General features: G+C 43.3%; 1 protein-coding gene across 3 annotated transcripts; it reads left to right on the top strand.

The window, feature by feature from the left end:
• Window positions 1-14: 14 nt before the first annotated feature.
• On the top strand, window positions 15-18627 carry LOC123031944 (alpha-1,6-mannosyl-glycoprotein 4-beta-N-acetylglucosaminyltransferase-like). Of its 3 annotated transcripts, XM_044447460.1 has the most exons (5): window positions 15-596; window positions 3025-3265; window positions 7708-7857; window positions 10652-10799; window positions 14600-18627. In XM_044447460.1, exons 3-5 carry the CDS (start codon window positions 7756-7758, stop codon window positions 15742-15744), a joined length of 1395 nt encoding a protein of 464 aa, XP_044303395.1. In that variant the 5' UTR covers window positions 15-596; window positions 3025-3265; window positions 7708-7755; the 3' UTR covers window positions 15745-18627. The 3 variants fall into 3 exon arrangements, with proteins under 3 accessions (XP_044303395.1, XP_044303394.1, XP_044303396.1); XM_044447459.1 differs by lacking the exon at window positions 3025-3265; XM_044447461.1 differs by lacking the exons at window positions 15-596; window positions 3025-3265 and having other exon boundaries at window positions 7721-7857; window positions 10652-10728.
• Window positions 18628-19573: the final 946 nt, after the last annotated feature.

Below are 19573 nucleotides of genomic sequence, written 5' to 3'. Positions count from 1 at the left end.
GTGCCAGTGTTGGAGCGAAAAGGGCTTTCTCTCCCTCCCCAGCCCCACCTCCTTCTGCGTTTGCTCTTTTCTTCGGAGTGGGGACGGGTGTGGCTCTGCCTCTGGCCAACGGGGAAGCCTCGGATCGGGTTCATCGGTGAAGTGCCCCGCTTCGCGCTGTGCCGCACCCACTAGGCTAAGCGGTCTGCTGACTCAGATGGCATCGGGATGGCGCGATGGGGGGCGGGGGCTTCCTCGCCAGACGTTGCCCCGATTCTAGCCGTGTAAAGCGGGAGTGGAGAGCCAGCCGATGGGGAAAAGAGAGCAACTCCTAAAGGCGTGAAAGCACCCGCTCTTTGCGCGCCCGCAAAACACCCGTGGAAAGGGTGGCCTTGCAACTCCTAGCGCATCGCCCGGCTCTTGAGCGAGACGCTCACCTTGCCCGTCTTCTCTTTTACCCAAGGTATCTGCTAGATTTTAAAAGCTTGTCTTTCCAAGAGACAGCCTAACTTCTCAATGGACCGTGAATCCCGGTTCTGCCCTATACTTGCTATCACGTCCAGCCCTCGGTGCGACCTGTCACAGATTAAAGAAATCCCTTGGACCAGGAACTCGAGGTAGGACTTGCATTGAAAGGCTGGCTTGTAGCATGCTTGGGGTAGTGAGTGGATGCACCAAGTTCTGATTCTCAAATGTACCGAACAACAGATTTTCTGTGATGGGGCTTTTGGACTAGGGGGCTATAGAAAGTACATTTCAAGAACAGGTAATAATTTTTCACTGTCCAAAAGCACTCTGGTCTGGCTGCCAGATATGGAGCCCAGAGCTATGTATGCTTGCACTAAGAGGTGGCAATCTTAGAGATTTCCTAGAACCTGCTACTTTGAGAGATGGGATGGATGCAGCTGTTATGCTGCTGTTCTGGTCACTTTCAAGGAGCATTTGTTTTCTTTGATCCTAATTTGTTTTCTTTGATCCTAATTTCTGTGATCCTAAGTGTATCAATGCAGAAATGAGTCTCACTGAGTTCAGTGAAATTTACTCATAGGATTCATTTCATTCTGGTTTCAGCCTGATTTTGAAACTGAAACTTGAGGATAACCTGGGCCAAGAGAAGAACAGAGGGAAGGCAACCCTCTTGGTTCTTTTAGACCTCCCAGAGATGCTTAATGGCATCAACCCTGGTATCCTCCTGAATAGACTGTCTCAGTTGACACATGCGGACATTGTATTACAATGGTCCACTCCTTCTTGAATGGCAAAGGTCACAAAGTTGTGCTAGGGAATTATTGTTCTGCAGGAAGAGGCTATCTGGAGATGTGGGCTGAAGTGTCATTAATCTGAGTATGGCACTCAGTTCTACCATTTCTTTTTGTCTAGCACAGGTGAGGTTGATGATGTTCTGAACAAGAGCCTGAGCTGGGTAATGCACATGGTTTGGACATGCACATTTTAGGCATGTCAGGAGTGGAGCTGGCTGGAGCCAGGGGTCAGACTAGATGGCCCAGGAGACCCCTTCTGACTCACTCTGATTCTATGTTTCTAATGGACTGGATGAAGGCCAATATATTGGCTCACTCCAGTTGAGACAGAGATGGTGGATTATTTATCTATCAGGTTAAGGGAGCAATCCTGTAGCCAGCAGACAAATGTTTGAGGAGCGAAAGAATATTTCAAATTTCCCAATCTGATGTTTGCAAACAAATGTAGCTAATATTGGCTTAGGTAGCCCCTGTCCAATACTGCTGTTGTAATTAGGAACAGCACAACTAATAGCAGTTCAGGCAAAAATCCAGAGGACAGGGTGGAGTTAATGGAAAGATGATCAATGGAATGGCTGCTTCCTCAGACAAAAGGGGGAAGCGAACTCTTAGACAGATAGGAAGTGGGCATCCTTGAGCAAGGAGTTATGCCAGAAACCTGTTGGGTCAGTATTTGCTTGTCAGCTAGCCAGAAGTCAAGACTTAAAAGAGCTGCCACCATGGTAGGTATCCTTCACCTCTGCCTCACACCCAGCAGATGCTCACTGACAGGAAGAAATGCTTGAAACAGCAGTGTAAACAGTTAAGAGGATTCTGAAAACAATTCTGCTTGTGGTTTTTGTATAAAGTATAGGGGGAATCTTTGTATGTATTGCTTGTTTAGTGATATAACTCGAAAGTATCAAGAATATCTTTAATTATGTCCTTTATAAGGCAGGGAATTTTTATGTTTTAAACTATACTTTGGTCAAGCCATTCAGTAAAATTCAGAGCCTTGTTAAACTCACCTCTAGCAGTAAAGATTGGATAAAAAAAGCCACAGACAACTCTGGGGAATGGCAGGATGGGGGCGGGTCAACCCTAGAGACGCTTCAGGGAGCACTGTCACAGTATGCAAAATGCACTGGTTGGGCCACATGCTAATGATTTCAGTGAAGTTTCCATTGTGATGAATGCATGATCTGGAGCTGGAGAGAGGGTAGGTGCAGGAAAGGACCCTTCAAAAATGTTCTTTTCTAAAAAAAATCCCATTAAGTTATGTGCAAGTATGAAGGTGCCAGATAACTGTGATATTTTTTAAGGAAGCTTTTCCTGCCCCACATTAAAAAATCATGAAGAGGAGAAGAGGATGGGGAAAGCAGAGAAGTGTCTGTTGTGGTGCTTGCTGTTCTTCTATAATCTATAGGGTGAAGCCTGTGGAATCAACACCTGCATTCCCCTCCACCCAAAAGCAGCTCTCAAAACTCCTCTCCTGTGTTGATTTTATGGAGAGTAAGCATCACTGAAAATAATTTGATTTACTTCTGAGTAGACATGCAGCTGGATATGTTTTTAGCTAGTTGTTCCTCACAGATGAAAGGAGGGGAGGGAGGAAGTGTCAGGACCTGGGCAGCTCCATCAGGTGGCCCGAAGCAGAACTCCCACCCGGAGTATTTGCAGGATCAGTCCAAGAACCTGCTGGCGCTTTCAGCCTCCTGATGAGCACCGGGCTGGGACACCTGGACAAAGAGCTACATTTTATTTATTTTTTTATTTTATTTTTCAATTTTCAATTTCAATGCAGGTCTTCCTGCTTGCTGCGATGTGGGTTAGCTCCTGTACCTTGCTGCATCTGGTATCCTGTCTTGCTGGTATTCTGCTTCACTGTCTTGCCTCAGCAACACAGGTCTCTTGCTTGATCCAGTACCCACATCCTGCCTGATCTCTGCTTGATCCAGTCCCTGCCTTGCCTTGCCCGGGTTTGCTACCTTACTGTTTGCTACAACTTTGCTGCTCCTGTATCCTGCCAAGTTATCCTGCCTCAGGTACTGGCTCTCTGCTCTGTTGTGTTCCTGATTTTTGACCTTTCATTTGTTTGTATCCTTGTCTCGCCTTGATGTATACTCCTGGTTCATGACTTTGGCCTTTTATTTGACTACAACTCTGCCTCTGACTTCATTACTCTGGATGTTTGGACTCTGTTTACCCTCTGCTTCACCTTGAAGCCTGTTGCCTGGATGTTGACATCTCTGCCTTGATACCTGCTGCCCATGGCCTGGCCCATAATAGAAAGTGGCATCACATTTACTAGGCAAATTAGAGAGAGAGAGAGAGAGACAGAGAGAGGGAGAAACAGAGAAGCCTGAAACAGGGAGCAGGAGAGCAAGTGAAAGCTGATAGGCCTTATCTCCTCCTCAGAATTGCTGCTGTCCTGAATCAGAGTTCAGCAGGACACTTTGTCTTGCCGCAGGTCTCCTCATGAGCTCAGCAGTCCACTGGAGCCACTTCGCCCCCTCCCAGAGAAATGCCACGTGTGTAGCACACTGTGATATATACCTTGGGGGAAATGGCATGTAGAAAAGCAGTGATATAAAGGCAGACATAGTGTGAGGAGGAAAATATGAGGTGAATGTCATGAGACACATCTCTGGCTCAGGCATTGCACTGCTATTAAACATGTACTTTGCCTCCTTCCCCAATAGTCTTTGATAACACTTTGCAAATTGCCTTGGTGTTGGTTTTAACCTTTCAAGTCTTCAAAAGCCTGCAGCTAGTTTGTCAGAAGGAGTACTTGCAATGGCTGGACTCTAGTGGAAGACGGGTGAGGAGGTTTCTAAGATTTAATAGGTAGATTATTGAAGTTCATGCTTTCGCATGAAACAAGAACCACCATAGGATTCTGATTTCACCCTTACCCATTTTTGCTTACTGTTCTGGAGACCAGGAAGTCAAGCAGTATGACAACTGGCTATCATGATCTCCATTTTGATAGCAACTGACAGACCCTTGAAAGTGCCTGCATATTGGAGGGGCTGTCAGTGTTTGGCAAACATTTTATTTTTATTTTGTACACAATGTGCACATATTTTATTTTTTTATGTGTGTACTTGCAAAACCGTGCAGGAATGCAGTTCTTCAAGCGTGGAAACCTGCATCCTGAGTTGGGCTCTGCTGCCAGAGGAGTCGGGGGACCTGCTGTCAGAGTACAGGAGGTGCCAACTTCAAAGAGACTCCAAAGAGTATTTTTTTCCCTTTGCTTTCTCTTGTCATAAGGCAAGCTGTCAATGGAAAAAGGAGTCCAAGGGATCTTAGTTCGTAAAAATGGGTTGTTATCATTTATGCACCCTTTGTGGCAAGATCATCTTTTTAAATTTATTTATTTATTATTGTTTATTTTCCCTGGACAGAAAATGTGGAGATGCACATTTTGCACCTTTTCCCCAAGACTCTAGCTGTTTGAGAAGGTGCAAAAGTACAACCTTTCTCCTTTTCTAGGGAAGGCGTTTAGACTGCTAGCTTCATATAGCCAAATGTCTCAGTCAGACACCACCCTGCCAATAAATCACTTTTAAAGAGAGAAGGGTGGGGTGCATTTCTTAATTGCTTTTGTAGTATTATATTTTGTTGTTGCATGATTCAATTGGCTTTATTATATGAGGCATTCTTTTTATATCTTCCGTCCTGATTTTATCCTGTTATTCTTATTTTCCATATTATTATTGTTTTATGCTTTTCACTTACCTGTACATTACCCAGAGAACTTAGCTTATTTAGCACTGCAGTCTAAAATTTTAATATAGCAATAAAGCTGAGTAAGTGTCCCCCCTTTGCTCAGCCTTTTATCTAAATCAAAGACTCTTAAATGTTGTTCCCTGTCTTCATAGGGACCTGTGCCAGGCTCTTAACCATTTTGGTTGCCCTTTTCTGCACTTTTTCCAGCTCTATGATATAATTTTTGTGGATTTTATAATTTTGACCAGAACTATACATGGTATTTCAAGTGCTGTTTCACCATGGTAATTATTCCATGTTCCTTTCTTAATGATCCCTAACATAGAATATGCCTTTCTCACAGTCTGGGAAAAATGTTTGCTGCCCATTTTGGTTTTAATTACCTTAAGTAATCCAGGACACTGGTCCACTTCACTGTTCAAGTTTAACACTAGGCTGCTTATGAAGAAATTAAAAAGCATCAGCCTCAGTGCATTTTCTTGAGGAACATCACAGTACAAATACCCCAATTGTGAAAACTGCCCATTAATTCCCATTCCTGGTTTTTTTTTTTTTTTTTTAAGAAACCAAATGTCTTCTCCAGACCTGTGTAAAATACAGAAACATTCACAGATACAACCATTGAATGGTCCCTTGAACTTTAATTGTAGCATATCTTAGCAAAGATGACCCAGTGAGGCACATACATATACTAGTGCCTTCAAAAATAGGGAATTTGTTAAAGAAAGAAGAATACAATGATACTTAATGACTATTCTTAGGAATTAGCTGTTTGACAAAAGGCATTTAACTGAATACTCGAATGAACTCAGTTACAAATAAACCTACATATATCAGGTAAATGAAATTAAAGGCAAAATGAACATTGTAGGCATCCATTTCCTGCAAGATTAGTTCAAAGTCCCACTTAGTAGCTATACTGCAGGCTGTGGTGGTTGAAGTGCCAGGCCGTTGACCCCTATAGTGTATCTAAGACAAACTGGGTTAGATTATGCTTCTTTGGGAGTTGCAGAGGGTGACACTAAACCATTTGGGACCTTATGCTTGGGTTTGTGAAGGTTTCAATAATGACTGCAGTAGGACAAAGGCTCTGAGTCCAATGAAGAAAATAAAAGCGAAAAGAAGACTCTTGCTTATTGGTTTTAGACAGTTGACAAAAGATCAAGATGATTTGTGCATGGGTCTCAAAAGTGCTAACTTAAGAGGAGTGAAAACTAATCAAAACAGGAGTGCTTGGATTGTAGTCCTTTAGGTTAATAAATCCATCTGTCTACTGTAGTTACCAATAATTATACCACACCTGGGAGAAAATTGGTCTGAACTTGGGATTTATGCACATCTAAGTTTCTGATTGCTGTAGGTGATCTGATTATGAAGCACTTGATCTAGTGCTGCTTGATTAAGGAGTGTTGCTAAATCTGGACCTGAGTGTTGATGCCCTCCTGGTAAGATCCTAAATGACCTGCCGTTCAGCGGATCTTGTAAATTCTCCACACCTTGACTTCCTCCATGGTAGGGTTGATTATGCACACTTGGGTGACTTCTTAAATTATATTCCTGTGACATGGATGCTAACAGGGGAACAGCAATTGCAAATGCAAAGAGTCAGGCTATAAGCCTTGGAAAATAAACGTCTCTATCATCCAAAGGTCTGCAGATGTTACCACATTTAAACTGTTGTCAGCAGTTCCATCTGGATGCTTATTTTTATATATAGACTGCTTATAGTAAATTGTGTGTGTGTATAAAAGATAAATGCTCTCTCTGTACTTTTAATTAGTGGCAATGTGAACAATTAATGTAAAGCAATACTTTTTCTGGTTATGTTTTTGTTGTTTTCCCTCTTTATTTTTTTGTATCTCTTGAAAAGAACAACAATTCCAGGAACATTGTTCTTGGATTAGTGCCATGCATTCTACTTGGGGCCATCTTTGAAAGTCATCCAGAAACTTCAGCAGGATCAAACTAGTGCAGTGGGATTGCTAACAGTGACTGGACAGTACAATCATATGATGCTAGTGCTTTGTGTTCAACACTTGCTTCCAGTCTGTTTCCAGGCCTAATTCAGAGTGCTGCTATTAACTCAGAAGCTCTAGGTGGCTTGGTCTCCTGCCATATTTAGCAGCTCAGACACTTAAGATACTCTCCAGGGCCCCTCCTCTGGTTGTACCCACCAAAGGATCTGAGGCAGGTGGATGCTAAAGAGACATGCTTTTCAGTGGTGGTGCTCTGGTTATTGATCACCATCCCAAGGGAAGCTTGCTTCACATTATGTTTCTTCAGAGGCAAGTGAAGGCCATTTTATTCTTGTATTTTTAATCCCTCACTGTTTACAAATTGTGCTATGCTTTTTATATTTAGTGATGCAGTTGATTTTACTTCTTTCTTATGCAACTGTGTTTATGTTTGTAAATTTTTGTACTCTCATATTATACAGTTTTGTTGTCTTCTGAACCACCCATCTTTATATAGACAGGTAAAAAATAAATAACATTAATTTATTTTTATGTAATAATGATCCTAAGAGGTTGCAGAGATGTTTCTTCATTTCCTTAATTACCTTTCAGTTCCTTTTATAGTATCTGCAAAAGTATAGTACATTCACGTGCATTTTGGAAAGACAATGTTTCTGTGCACAAATGGATGGTTGCTAGGCTAGGTTAATGCAGGATTTCTCGGGTACACAATGCAGTGGCGTGGCAGATGTTTCATGATGACGCATTTCTGATGGGGCTCTTCATGTTTATTTCCCCAGCTGAAAGAGGGAGGATAGGGAGCCTTCCTTCTCAGGGAACTAATTGCCATGCGCTGTTTTCTGAGGCGTTCACTTACAATGGCCATCTCCCTGCTCGTGTTCCTGCTCATCATAAACCTGACTCCTTGGACCCAAGAAGATTCTGATGTGGTGAGTATAGCATAGCTCATTGTTCTGGCTGTAAAAAGGGAAAGTGGAGAAATGGCAGACCCTGCAACATCCCTATCTTTGATCACTTGTCCCATTAGAAGTTCCACACACGCTTGAGATGGTTTCCCCAAAAATCTCTTCAAGAAAAAGGCATTTCCAGGGAGCTACTTTAATGTAAGGATTTAGCTATCACCTTTGGGAATCCAGGCTATAATCCTTCAGTTTCAGCTATTCCCTCCATAGGTTTCAGGGAAGCAGAAGAGATGGACCAAACCATTTTGATGACTGAGGCAGAATGACCAAAAGGAAGTTCAATATTGTCCATTTCTCCAGTGAACGAGGATGTGTCCCTGCCTGCCTGCCCATCCGCCTACCCTCCGTCATCACCATACCTCCAAGACAGTGAAACCTAGGCACCTGGAAATTGGCATGCATACTAGAAGACACAGGGGGTGTGCTATACACTGTAATTCAATTTCAGTGAAAAAGTGGACAGACCCTGTCCTTAAAGGGTTATAGGGGTGTACCTGGCAGGAGTCATACCTAGGGCTGTAAGAAGTTGTGGTGCTCCCTAGACTGGGTGAACACAGTGTGTCCCATTCTCTGATGGAGCCAAAAGTTTCCTTATGGTCTTCGCTGTATCAATGGAATGACTATTCCCTGGTACAAATACAGGTCTGTTCACTAGTAAAGTTACAAGTGAAACCATTGACCATGTGCTGCCCCTTAATGATAGCCAAAAACCTGTTGTCTGAGGTAAGGATAGCACTGTTTGATGTCCTACTTCTTTCTTGAGGAACAAGTCTTATGTCCACCATCCATAGGGCTGGACAGATCAATTATTGTAGGTCCTGTCAATTTTTCATGAGTTTGGGCATGATTCTGTGCCATCCTACGCCTGCATCGGTGTGCAACACTGTCCTAAAAACAGTATAAAAATGCATATTATTTTGGACATACTTGATCTAAAATACTGGATTTTATATAGATTGTGGAGAAATGCATCACAAAGTCTGGAGGGGTGAAAATTGAAGGAGAATGTTACAATCTGCATATTAATCCACGGAGTGCAACCCAGGTTTGTGTGCTTACAAGTGCAAACTCAACAAAATCCTCAAGCACCCTGACCTCCCACTCCTCCGTGGTAGGAGAAACTGTTCAGAATCAAGCAGTGAGGAAACAGCAGACATCATGTCACTGTAAAGCTGGGCTTCTGGTTGCTCATTAGAATCCTAGCAAGTGGGACATGTTAGAAAAAAAGTTAGAACAAGATGTAGTGAATCCTGAACCCCCTTTTTGTTCATTTAGTTGGGACACGAACATTATAGAAACTGCTAATCAGGGCAATATAATAAGTGGGATTATTTAAATGGGGGGAAAGGGAAATTGTCACCTATTGTCTGTTCCCTTTTCTTGAGGCTTTTCTTTGCTGTTCTTTATTGTTCTGAAGAACTTAGTTTTGGAGATGACTGCCAACCCCTAAATCTGATGTTTTGTTGCTAATAGAAGTGCATCACATTTACAGGAGATCTAGTTGCTCCCTTGGTCATGAAGCTCACTAGTGACTTTGAGTCTGTCACAGACTCTCAGCTTAGCCTCCTCACAAGATTGTTGTGAGGATGAAAAAGAGAAGAGGACTATGTAAGCCACTTTGCAGGAAAGAAGATAGGATATAAATATTAAAAATAGCAAAACAATAGTGGTGGGGAAGACAGCTCTGGAGACTAGGAATGAGAACCTTTCCCATTTCTGCTTTCTTAAAGAACCTTGAGTAGTGGAGGAAGAGAGATCTCCCAGCTCCAGGATTCTTTCCAAGCTGCTAATGGCTTGAGCAGGTCATTCCCTTTGCCCTCCGTTTTCCTCGCCTCTTTGTTAATAGTCTGTGTGTCACAAGAGTGTAACTGTAGACAGAAATGATGGATTCACCTAATCTGTGCAATGCGCGATTCATTTCCTCTAACCTAATTTCTTTTGTTCCCTGCTGCACCCCAGCCTCTTTTCAAAAGCCCTCCCTGAGTAGTCATTCTAATCTATGCCTGCATGGATCTGTGCACCCCTTAGCAGGCCACTGGGCAGGGAGAAAGGGAGCAGAGAAGGGGGGAATCAGGAAAAAGGAGAGTAGAAGAGGTAGCCTCACCCCCTGCCATGACAGCTCACCCATAAGTAAAGGTAGAACAGAGCAAACAATAGACAAAACAAAGATTCTCCATCACCCTGTTTTCCCATCTACTCCTTAAACAAAAGTAGAAGCTGTCTGTTGAAAATAGAAGAATTCAGGATTTTGATGCAGCTGTGACTGAGCAGTATGTGCGCATGTTCATGCATGTGTGAACAAAAGATAATTGCAAAGAGAAGAGTTCCCTTGAAGTTCAGTGTGAATCAAAGATTTTCCTCTCCAGGGTATCTGAGGAGTTACTCCATACTTTTCTTATCGATCTGCCCTTAAAATTCTGGAAACTCAGAAGACAGTTCAAGCTGTGGCAGTTTTGTGTTTGTTTGAAATTTCTTTTAATTTATAACAATATCCTTCAGCAGATGTCAGGAACCCCATGGGTAGGTGGAAAACATTTTGGATGTGTTTGGCTTTGGGTGTGCTTGTTTCATTTTGAGACAGAGAAATCTTTAGCTGAGCTCATTCCTTATTTAAAAGGCCAGTGGTGATGAGCACATGAGTTAAGGGCCTCTCCTTGCACAGACTCATTGCCTTGAGTTACAGAGCCTACCATGTTGAGCTACTGATGTTCTGGAGAAAATAGTGAACATTTCTAAGTGCTTCTACCTTGCTTCTTTACAGAAAGAGCTAAAGCAATGGGCTCAGGATGTGGGGCTAAACCAGCTTCATGCAGACAGGAACTGGCAAAACCTTCAAAGGTTAGGCAATGACACCAACTTCCTGAATGTCTCTTATCGCTATCTTGCTGGTGTTCCCCCACACAAGAAAAGTGAGTACCACATACCATCAAACAGGCTGATTAAGTACAGTCACAGATTGGCAGAGGAGACACTCAAAGAATTTTCAGTTCAAGTTGCTGTAAAAGAATGTATAGAACAACTCGTGTAACCACAGAAACAACTGGAAGTCAGTTGCAGAGCAGAATGACTCACTGCTAAGATCTCATTATTTTCTGAACACATGGAGTCATGTTCTACTGTTAATACATGCTGTAGTCTGTGTATGATGTAATAGAAACTTTTGTGGCTGTTTCTTTCTACATTTGCAGTGATAGTGGTAGGTAGGGATGTGCTGATCAGCAAAATCTGAGTTTGCTGAAGTTCTCGGAATTCCATCTTGAAGCTCACATCTGTATCAGACTGAGTTTTTTTTCTTGTCCTGTTAAAATCTGTATTTTTGTGCATGTTTCCCAGCCATTAACAACAATTGTGCATATCTTTGAAATGTAAGCATCCTTTGCCTATTAATTAAAGTGTGTTAGTATGCATTTTTATAAGTTCACTTTCATGAACATTTTCCAAATGTACACATAATGTCAAGCACATTTATTTTGGTTTGTAAATTACAATGTAAATGTATAAATATTCAGACTTTTATTGTAGAGTGCATATAAGTCTGTGTATAGTCCAAAAATTGCAAACTGGCTGAATCCTGATAAAAAATGAACAGAAAATGTTTTCTCATACACCTCTACAATTAGGTATGGATGTGTCACATGAAAAACTCATTCCATTTGAGTTCAATGGATTTTTAACCCAACAGCTGAATTCTTTTTCAGCTCCTACAAAATTATGCAAATTATTTGCACAAATTTGGAGCTGAGAACAGTGTTTCTCTAGCACAGTTTGTGCAAATTGTATATTTGTTGTAAGCCATCCTGAGACATCAAAGTGGTAGACAGGATAGCTTATTTATAAATAAATAAATGAATGAATGAATGAATGAATGTGTAAATTGCACAAATCAAGGTTGAGGCATTTAAGCAAAGGCTGATTCATTAGATTTGAGTTACTGTACTTTTCCTTGTAGATTCAATATGAAAAGTTTGGAAACATCCACCTCTCACTGCATGTGCTCATATTCTGCCTTGAATTTTCTGACCGTTAATTCTAGATTTGTGCAAAAGCTGAGCATTTGTGAAATATACAGAATTTGCACAAATGTCTGCAAATTGCAAAGTGGAGGCTTCATTTTTATACAGATTTTTCCAGCTATAAACACTATACAGACTGGTCCATTTCTAAAAACAAGTCTCTGTGTCGGCTCAACCTGTATCAGATTGAGTTAGCACTAGTACAGGGTTGTCAGAATGGAAACCATGTGGGCAAGTCAAGCAAACCCATTGAATCTTCACCCCCTCTCAGGTTCCTCACACTTGCTAGGGCTCTTCTGTCCATTGTTGGGCTCACAGTGCCACCTGGCTGGGCACATGCAGCATAGGACTCTGGCTCCCAGGACTCTGTCCACTGTGCAACAGCTCAGAATCCAAGTTCCTGGTGAGCACTCCCAGTGTCTGCAGGACCCTTACCAGGGATCCAATCCACACGTTGCACATGCAGTGCCCCCTTTCTGCCCCTGGTGCTGCCACCAACAGTTGCCCTGAGCACAGAAGACAGCTGGTCTCTGGAGCGCTGGGAATGGCACCTGGGGTGACCACAGGCAGCACACCCCTTTTGTGCCTGGCACTATACTGGGCAGGGAAGAAGGTTCGCAGTGTCCTCCTCTGCACCCAGCATTGCCGTTCCTGGCTGCACTGGATATGGACGAAGGTTGGTCACTGGTGTCACTGGGAATGGTGCCTGATGTAACCACTAGCAGTGCTCCTCTTCCACATCCTGCAGCTATTTTTGGGTGGCTGCATTTGACAGGAAAGGTTGCTAGTTGCGCAACTAGGAACCTGCAGGCATTCCCAGATTTTCCCTTGGCTTGGCTCACTTTGCAGGACCAGGGTGAGCGGCAGAGGAGGTCTGCAGCTGATGGATGGAGGGATTCCAAAAGGGTTTGTCCCAGTCCTACATATGACCCCCATGTTTTTCCTTCTGTATTGTAATTCCTAACAAGGAAGGAATAGGACTTCTGCTGTTATTCTTCTATCCAGAAGATGTGCCTGATGCTGTAATGTAGTGGCAATTTTGAAGCGCAGGCACTCGTGATAGTCCTCCCAGTCACACCCAAGAGGACTCCAAAATACAGGCAGCTTGCAAATTGAGATACAATCACAGGATCTAAAACCAGTTAGTGGGGGGCCACTGGTCCAAATAGAAATAATTATCAGCCAGTCAGATATAAATATGAAAGGTATGGTAGCGCAGGATTCTCAGACTTATAATTGCTGAATTGTATCTTACAACAATAGCCCAAAGGAATCATGGGAGTGAGCCCAGAGCATTAACGTGTGCAGATACCACCCCCAAAGGAGTACACTGACTTATTACCGCATGTATTAGAATCAGGTGACAGTCAAAGAGTTCTAGAGTTTAAAGGACTTCAGGCCAGAAAAAAGGCATTCCTGACATGTGGCTATCCAGTCTTTGCTTGTATACTCCATGCAACAGAGAGCGTATTACCTAGATTGTGGGCCTCATGTGGACCAGAAGGCAAGACCTGTCATGGACAAGCACATACCTGAGGCATTATCATTGGTGTCATCAGACAGAGGCAAAAGCCTCCAAGCCCAACCACCTCCTTATCCCTCTCCATGGGAGTGGAGAACAATCATTTTGCCTCTTTGTTGAGAGTAAGAGGGATGGCAGGCTTGCAAACATTCCCATGGGATACCAGCTGCATCACAGGTGCTGATTCAGAAGATGAGGAATGTATCAGTGAGCTTGGGGAGCATGGGCTAGCTCAAGGTCCTGGAACGCAACAGGAGGAGGTGGAGGTGGAGATACTTAGCTCAGGGACAGATACTTTGTCACACCAGACAGCTCTGGGAATGACACAGACATACAGCCAGTGGGAGAGGCTGCTGGGAACTCCCAGACATGGACCCAACCTCTCTCTCTCAGCTGAACACCATGACAAGGCTCCAGCAGCGGTGAGAGGCCCAATTAGATGAGCAGTGAGCAGAAAGAAGGCATCCGCGCTTTCAGAGAGCCCTTGCCGTGGGGTTGGGGCACAGGTACATTCATAAGGAGAGTTCATGGAAGTAATCACTAGACTGGGTTCAGTAAAGTGCTCTGTGCCTGCTCAGTGATTCAGTCTGGTTGACTTGTACTGAAAGCAGTAAAGAAACGTTCTCAAGAAAATGGACCGTGGCTGGTGTTTGTTCAAAGGAGGAGCCTCAGCTCATGACACTCTTAGCCCCTGCCTATCCTTGGACTGGACTTCTTCATGCTGGTGGGAGAGGGCACCAGCTTAGGAAAGCTGAGTTGGTCCATTATTCTGTTCACTGCAGCAACCACCCAGAGGATGCTGGGAAGCAGGCATGAAGGCTGTAGCCGTCCCCTACCGTTTGCACTTGTCCTCCTTAGCATAATGGGCATGGATAGTCCATTAAGTTGCCATGTGTAAAAGCCACCAATAAACCTGTCCTCTTTGGATATGTTCGCCCTTTTACATTCTCTTAAGCATGTTCTTGTTACATCTTGTCACAGCAAATGCCTTCAGGTAGTTACACAGTGTGAAGAAGTAGTCTAATCTGCCACACTTCATCATGCTAGAGGCACTGAATTCTTGTTAGGTTGCAAGGTACTGCTTTTGGCATTGATGAGAGAGAAATACTGCTATCGTAGTCACTGCTATTATGTTTCATATCTATGAGATTTATCCCTTTGTTCTTTATTGCAGAGTTTCTGACAGTCGGGTTGTGTTCTGTTAAGCGGAAGTGGAGCAACTATCTCCTGGAAACACTGAGTTCTGTCTTTGAACAATCAACACAAGAAGAACTGCAGGAAATGATTGTGGTGGTGCACTTAGCTGATCCAGACCAGGAATGGAACTCTCAGATGGTGGAGAAAGTTGCCAAGCGTTTTGCTGCTCAGCTCCTCATGGGCCGCCTGCTAGTTATCCATGCCCCTTCTGAGTATTACCCTCCCCTGGCAGGACTAAAAAGGAACTTTAATGATGCTGAAGACCGTGTGCGCTTCAGGTCAAAGCAGAATGTGGATTATGCCTACCTCATGAACTTTGCTGCCAATCTTTCCACCTACTACCTCATGATTGAAGATGACGTTCGCTGTTCCAAGTCCTTCCTTACAACCATCCGGAAGAGGCTGGCATCCCAGGGGGACTCTTACTGGGTCACCCTGGAGTTCTCCAAGCTTGGCTACATTGGCAAGCTTTACCACTCCAGCGATTTGCCCCAGCTCGCTCGGTTCCTCATGCTCTTTTACCAGGAGATGCCGTGCGACTGGCTTTTTGTGCACTTTCGCCTTCTGCTTACACAGAAAGAAGTTATTCGTTTCAAGCCATCCCTCTTCCAGCACATTGGCTACTACTCTTCCTTTCAGGGCACAGCAAACAAGTTGAAAGATGAAGACTTTGAAGAGGACCTTTCTACCCTCCCTGACAATCCCCCTGCGGATATGGTTACTGACATTGCGACTTTTGGGAATTACCTACCATATAAGGCCTACAGTAACATGGCGAATTTCTTTTGGGGCAAGGCCCCATCTGCTGGCAATTCATTCACCATCGTGTTTAAGCAGGCTACCCCCATCTTCCGCATCCAGATCCATACAGGCTGCAGGCAGCATCCAGAGGACTATCTCCAGGCTGGACTTGTGGAGCTGGGCACTCGAAAGAACCGGTGTGATCTGCATTGTGCCAGCTACACCCCCATTGGACTCTTTAAGCATGGACAGTTTGACAGAGAGGGCCTGGAGAGCAGCACAGCCTCTGCCCCTGAGTGTGTCCGCATTGTAGTGACTAAAAATCAGAGTGAATGGCTGGTCATAAGCAGCATAAGCATCTGGACAAAGTCTGGGCCTTGAAGGATCAGGTTCTCTCATAGTGTGGAAATGCTGCTGCTTGGTATCATTCCCTCTTTGTACAAGAATCCCATGGGGAGAGGAAGAAGTGGATTTTGCATTGTTCATCATCATATGAGAGGCTATAAAATTCACATCTTAGATGCTTTTGATCTAGATATCATCCCAGAGTATCAGTTACTCTCAAAGTAATTTCTCATAATTTGGCCACTTGCATTGTCTTCACCTGCACCTATCAATGAAGGGCCTCTGCTTGAAAACCCTCTTTTTTAGGCTGGGCTATCTTGTGCCCTTCTTGCGTCCAGTACGCTCGGCTGAATGTACAGTTTTTGCAAATGGGTGGAGAAACAATAGTAGGTCTTGAAACAGTAGCAAACCTAGTTCATAATCTCAGAAATCTCCCATATTTACTTCCATGATTTGTATCCTGGCTATCTGCAAAAAAAATGTCAATGAAAGTAGCTTATGGGCACCATTAACATTAAGGAAAGCAGAGTGGAGGCAAACCCAGCCTCCCTTGAGAGGGAGTTCCAAAGCTTGGGAGTAGCCATCCAAAGCATGAATTTATTAGAGAGAGAAAGAGAGAGAGTTGGTACCAACATACTGGAGACACCAAACTCCAAGACTTCAGACAATCTCTCCCAGTAGTTCCATGTATAGATTAAGTAGAGCGGGAGATAAAAGGAAATGCTGAGGGACACTGCAGGCCAGTAGCCACAGCATTGAACAGGCATTCCTGAGCACCACCTTCTGGGACCACTTGTTTAAGAAGAATAGGAATCCCCATGTAACAGTACCTCCCAGCCCTACCTCAGATAAATGCCTCAGAAGGAAACCATGGCGAACGATAGGGAAGGCTGCTGGAAGGTCCAGCAGAACTAACAGGGATATGTTCCCATTGTTCAGCTACCAGCGTGGTTCATCAATCAAGACCACTAAATCCTGTGTCCCAGAACCAGGCCAGAAACCAAATTCATATGGATCTAGATATGCATTTGTACATCATGCTAACCTGGTAATAAGCCACGATGGGTTGGTTGTTCTGCAAACAATCATCCGTGCACCCAGCAGATGATCACATTTACCATGAGTTGTTGACCTGCTCACATTTCCTTCCTCATTGGTCCTTCCACAGATATACCAGGAAGCACTGGCAAGACCTACTTCTCACCATGACTGCAAGCTGTGTTTGGCTCACCAGTGCTCTTTATTGCATTACCCACTACCTCCATTGCTAAATCCAGCTTGACAGCCAGTTCTTGACTTTTCTGTTTTGACAGCCACTGACCATCCTTTTAAAGTGCCCAGGTGGCCCTTTGGAGGGGCCATCAATGGTGGCCAACTTGTACAAAAATATTTATTTTTTAAAAATCATAGTGTGCAAAATTCTTGTCTTTTTTAAATTACACAACAGCACATGAGTGTGAAGATCAGGAGCCCCAGTTGGGGCATGCCACAAGTGTACCTGCTCTCAAAGTGTAGCAGGTATTGATTCTGGACATTGGCCCAAAGGGAGTATCTTGACAGTGTAAAACAAAGAGGATAAAAAAGAGAGGGGGGAAAGCTTATGTATGTCTCTTTCAATTTCTTAGAGGTAAGGAAAATAAAATGTAATTACAGTAAACAAATAATAAAAGGCAAACAGTCAAGCAAAGATGCAAGGATCTTTGCTCACAAAAAGGGGTGGTAAGATTTATACGCCCTTCACAATGAATGCCTCCTCCCTTTGCCCCTTATCAGTGTGTTGAACAGTTCACATTCTCCTAAGATCCCTCCTTTTCTGGGAAAAAGGAAGTTTGACTGGTAGCTGCCCAGATTTGCAGTTTGTCAGTACACTGGGTGGATTTTGATAGGAAAACATGGCAGTGTGCTTCATCCAGAAATCTCAAGTTGGGAAGCCACCACATGCTCCAGACCTTGTCCATGAATAGAATGTGAGGGATTGGCTGGAAATTATTCAGTTCAGTGGGGTTCAGAGGAGGATGGAGGATTTCTTTTTTATGAAACAGCTTTGCACTGTCTCTCTTAGGCAAGGCAGAATCACATCTTGTTGTGAAGACGCAGTTACTGTTGTCAGCAATGGCATACCAGTAGGCCTTTGGACTTTTGCTGTCGATATGAGAGATGAGCAATCACTTTGCAGCCCCGCAGCTGGATTATCTATGGAGCAGAGTCCATCAATTCCCTAACTCCTAGTCACCTATACCTTTAAAATTCAGGACAGTAACCCTACAAGTGACAATATACATTTTTTTACAAAAGCTTCATCTTTAGAGCCTTTTTCCCTACTATAGCCACTTTAGTATTGTATTGAATACTAAATGATTCAAATGTTTTACTTCTAGATATGCATTTTAACCAAGAATATGACCAAGATACACACAAACAAATTTTATTTGATTGTAATTAAAACTAGCATAATATATAGACAACACTTGCACAGTCAAATGTGATCAGAGTAACTTCTGGTACTCTCAGGAGGTGATAGATGAGTTCCAGACGGGCAGCCTCCCCCAGCCTGGTGATTTTCACATATATGGAAATACAATTCTCATCATCCCTAGCTAGCCTAGCCTTAAGAAAATGTTCACCTGGAACTGATTCTCTTGGCCAACTTCAAAGCAAGGCCAGTATATCAATGTCCTTGGAGATGAGGAAGCTCATTTCCTTCTGCTGCAGCCTGTTCTTAGCACCAGACTCGGCCAGGCAAACCTGTTGTGGCCCACAGGTGTTTCTTTGTGGCCTTCCGCTCTCGGCTTTCTCGACTTCTTCAGAAGAGAATCTAGGCAAATGGAGAAGTTTCCTTTGCGCTTCTAATCTTTCCAGGAAGGGGGCTACTTCTCAAGAATAAGGCTTAGATTTACACCTTCATAATTCAGCAGTGTCTTACAAGTAATTTAAAAGACTGTTCAGGAATTGGATCTCTATTTGGATCTTTGTTCTGAATACTTACGTTAGTATACCTCTTTGCCTGTAATGCAGCTATGTTTTCTGTACTCAAAGCCATATTTAAAAGGAAAGATGGTTACGGTCAGCTAATCAGGCTTCTAGATTCAGCAGATTTCTGTTTCAGCCAGTTGTGTTGCCTTTTCATGACCTGGTTCACATGTGAAGTCAACCCATCTGTTTTTAAATCTATGCGTTGGTTGTTTTTATGTGTAGACGGGATCATTTTTACACTTGTCCCACCCATGATTTCCCATTCTTTAATTCAATGGCTTCTTTTTTTAGTGGGGCAACTAGATCTCATTTAAAAAAATTTTGTCTACACCTGAATAACTGCTTAACAACTGTTCATATTTGAAACTTCAGAGGAAACTTATTATTGGACAGGGATTGAAATGTCTTTCTATCCTACATTTCAAGCATCCCTTCCACAAATGGATGTGTCTTACATATTTAATCAACTGTTGCAGTGACTTTACTTTCTGAGGGAGATCAGATAGCAAAGACCCTTACTTCCTGGAAGAAGTTTCTTTCTTTTAGAAATTAACATGAAAGGCCTTCAAGAAAATGGGCACATTTACAGTAAAAAAACAAGAAAGCTTCAGCTGTGGAGCAGCATAAAAATGAAATTGTTGTTATTGTTAATAAATACAGGTCCTTCCACACCATCCTGGCAATAAGCCACGGTGGGCTAGTTGTACTTCAAACGCCGTGCAGTACACCCTTCCTCACCATTGTCCCTTCCTCCCCTCTCATTCATCATGGTGGGAAGCCATTTTTGGTTTGCCATTTGTGGGGAGGGGGGAACCAAAAATGTTTTGTTTTTTGCCTTTATGCCCTCCCTTTCCCCTAGGCTTGTGATTCCTGGCTTGACAGACAGCTTTCC

The sequence above is a fragment of the Varanus komodoensis genome, unplaced genomic scaffold (genome assembly GCF_004798865.1).
Source record: "Varanus komodoensis strain SLA01 unplaced genomic scaffold, ASM479886v1 scaffold52, whole genome shotgun sequence".
In the NCBI taxonomy this organism is placed as follows: domain Eukaryota; kingdom Metazoa; phylum Chordata; class Lepidosauria; order Squamata; family Varanidae; genus Varanus; species Varanus komodoensis.
This window is presented reverse-complemented; position numbering and strand designations above follow the sequence as displayed.

What these genes read in the sequence shown, in the direction of transcription:
- LOC123031944 (XM_044447459.1), top strand. Translation starts at nt 7,756, where the DNA reads ATGCGCTGTTTTCTGAGGCGTTCACTTACAATGGCCATCTCCCTGCTC. An exon ending in CCCAAGAAGATTCTGATGTG is followed by an intron (nt 7,858 to 10,651) that starts GTGAGTATAGCA and finishes GCTTCTTTACAG; the next exon opens with AAAGAGCTAAAGCAATGGGC. An exon ending in TGTTCCCCCACACAAGAAAA is followed by an intron (nt 10,800 to 14,599) that starts GTGAGTACCACA and finishes TCTTTATTGCAG; the next exon opens with AGTTTCTGACAGTCGGGTTG.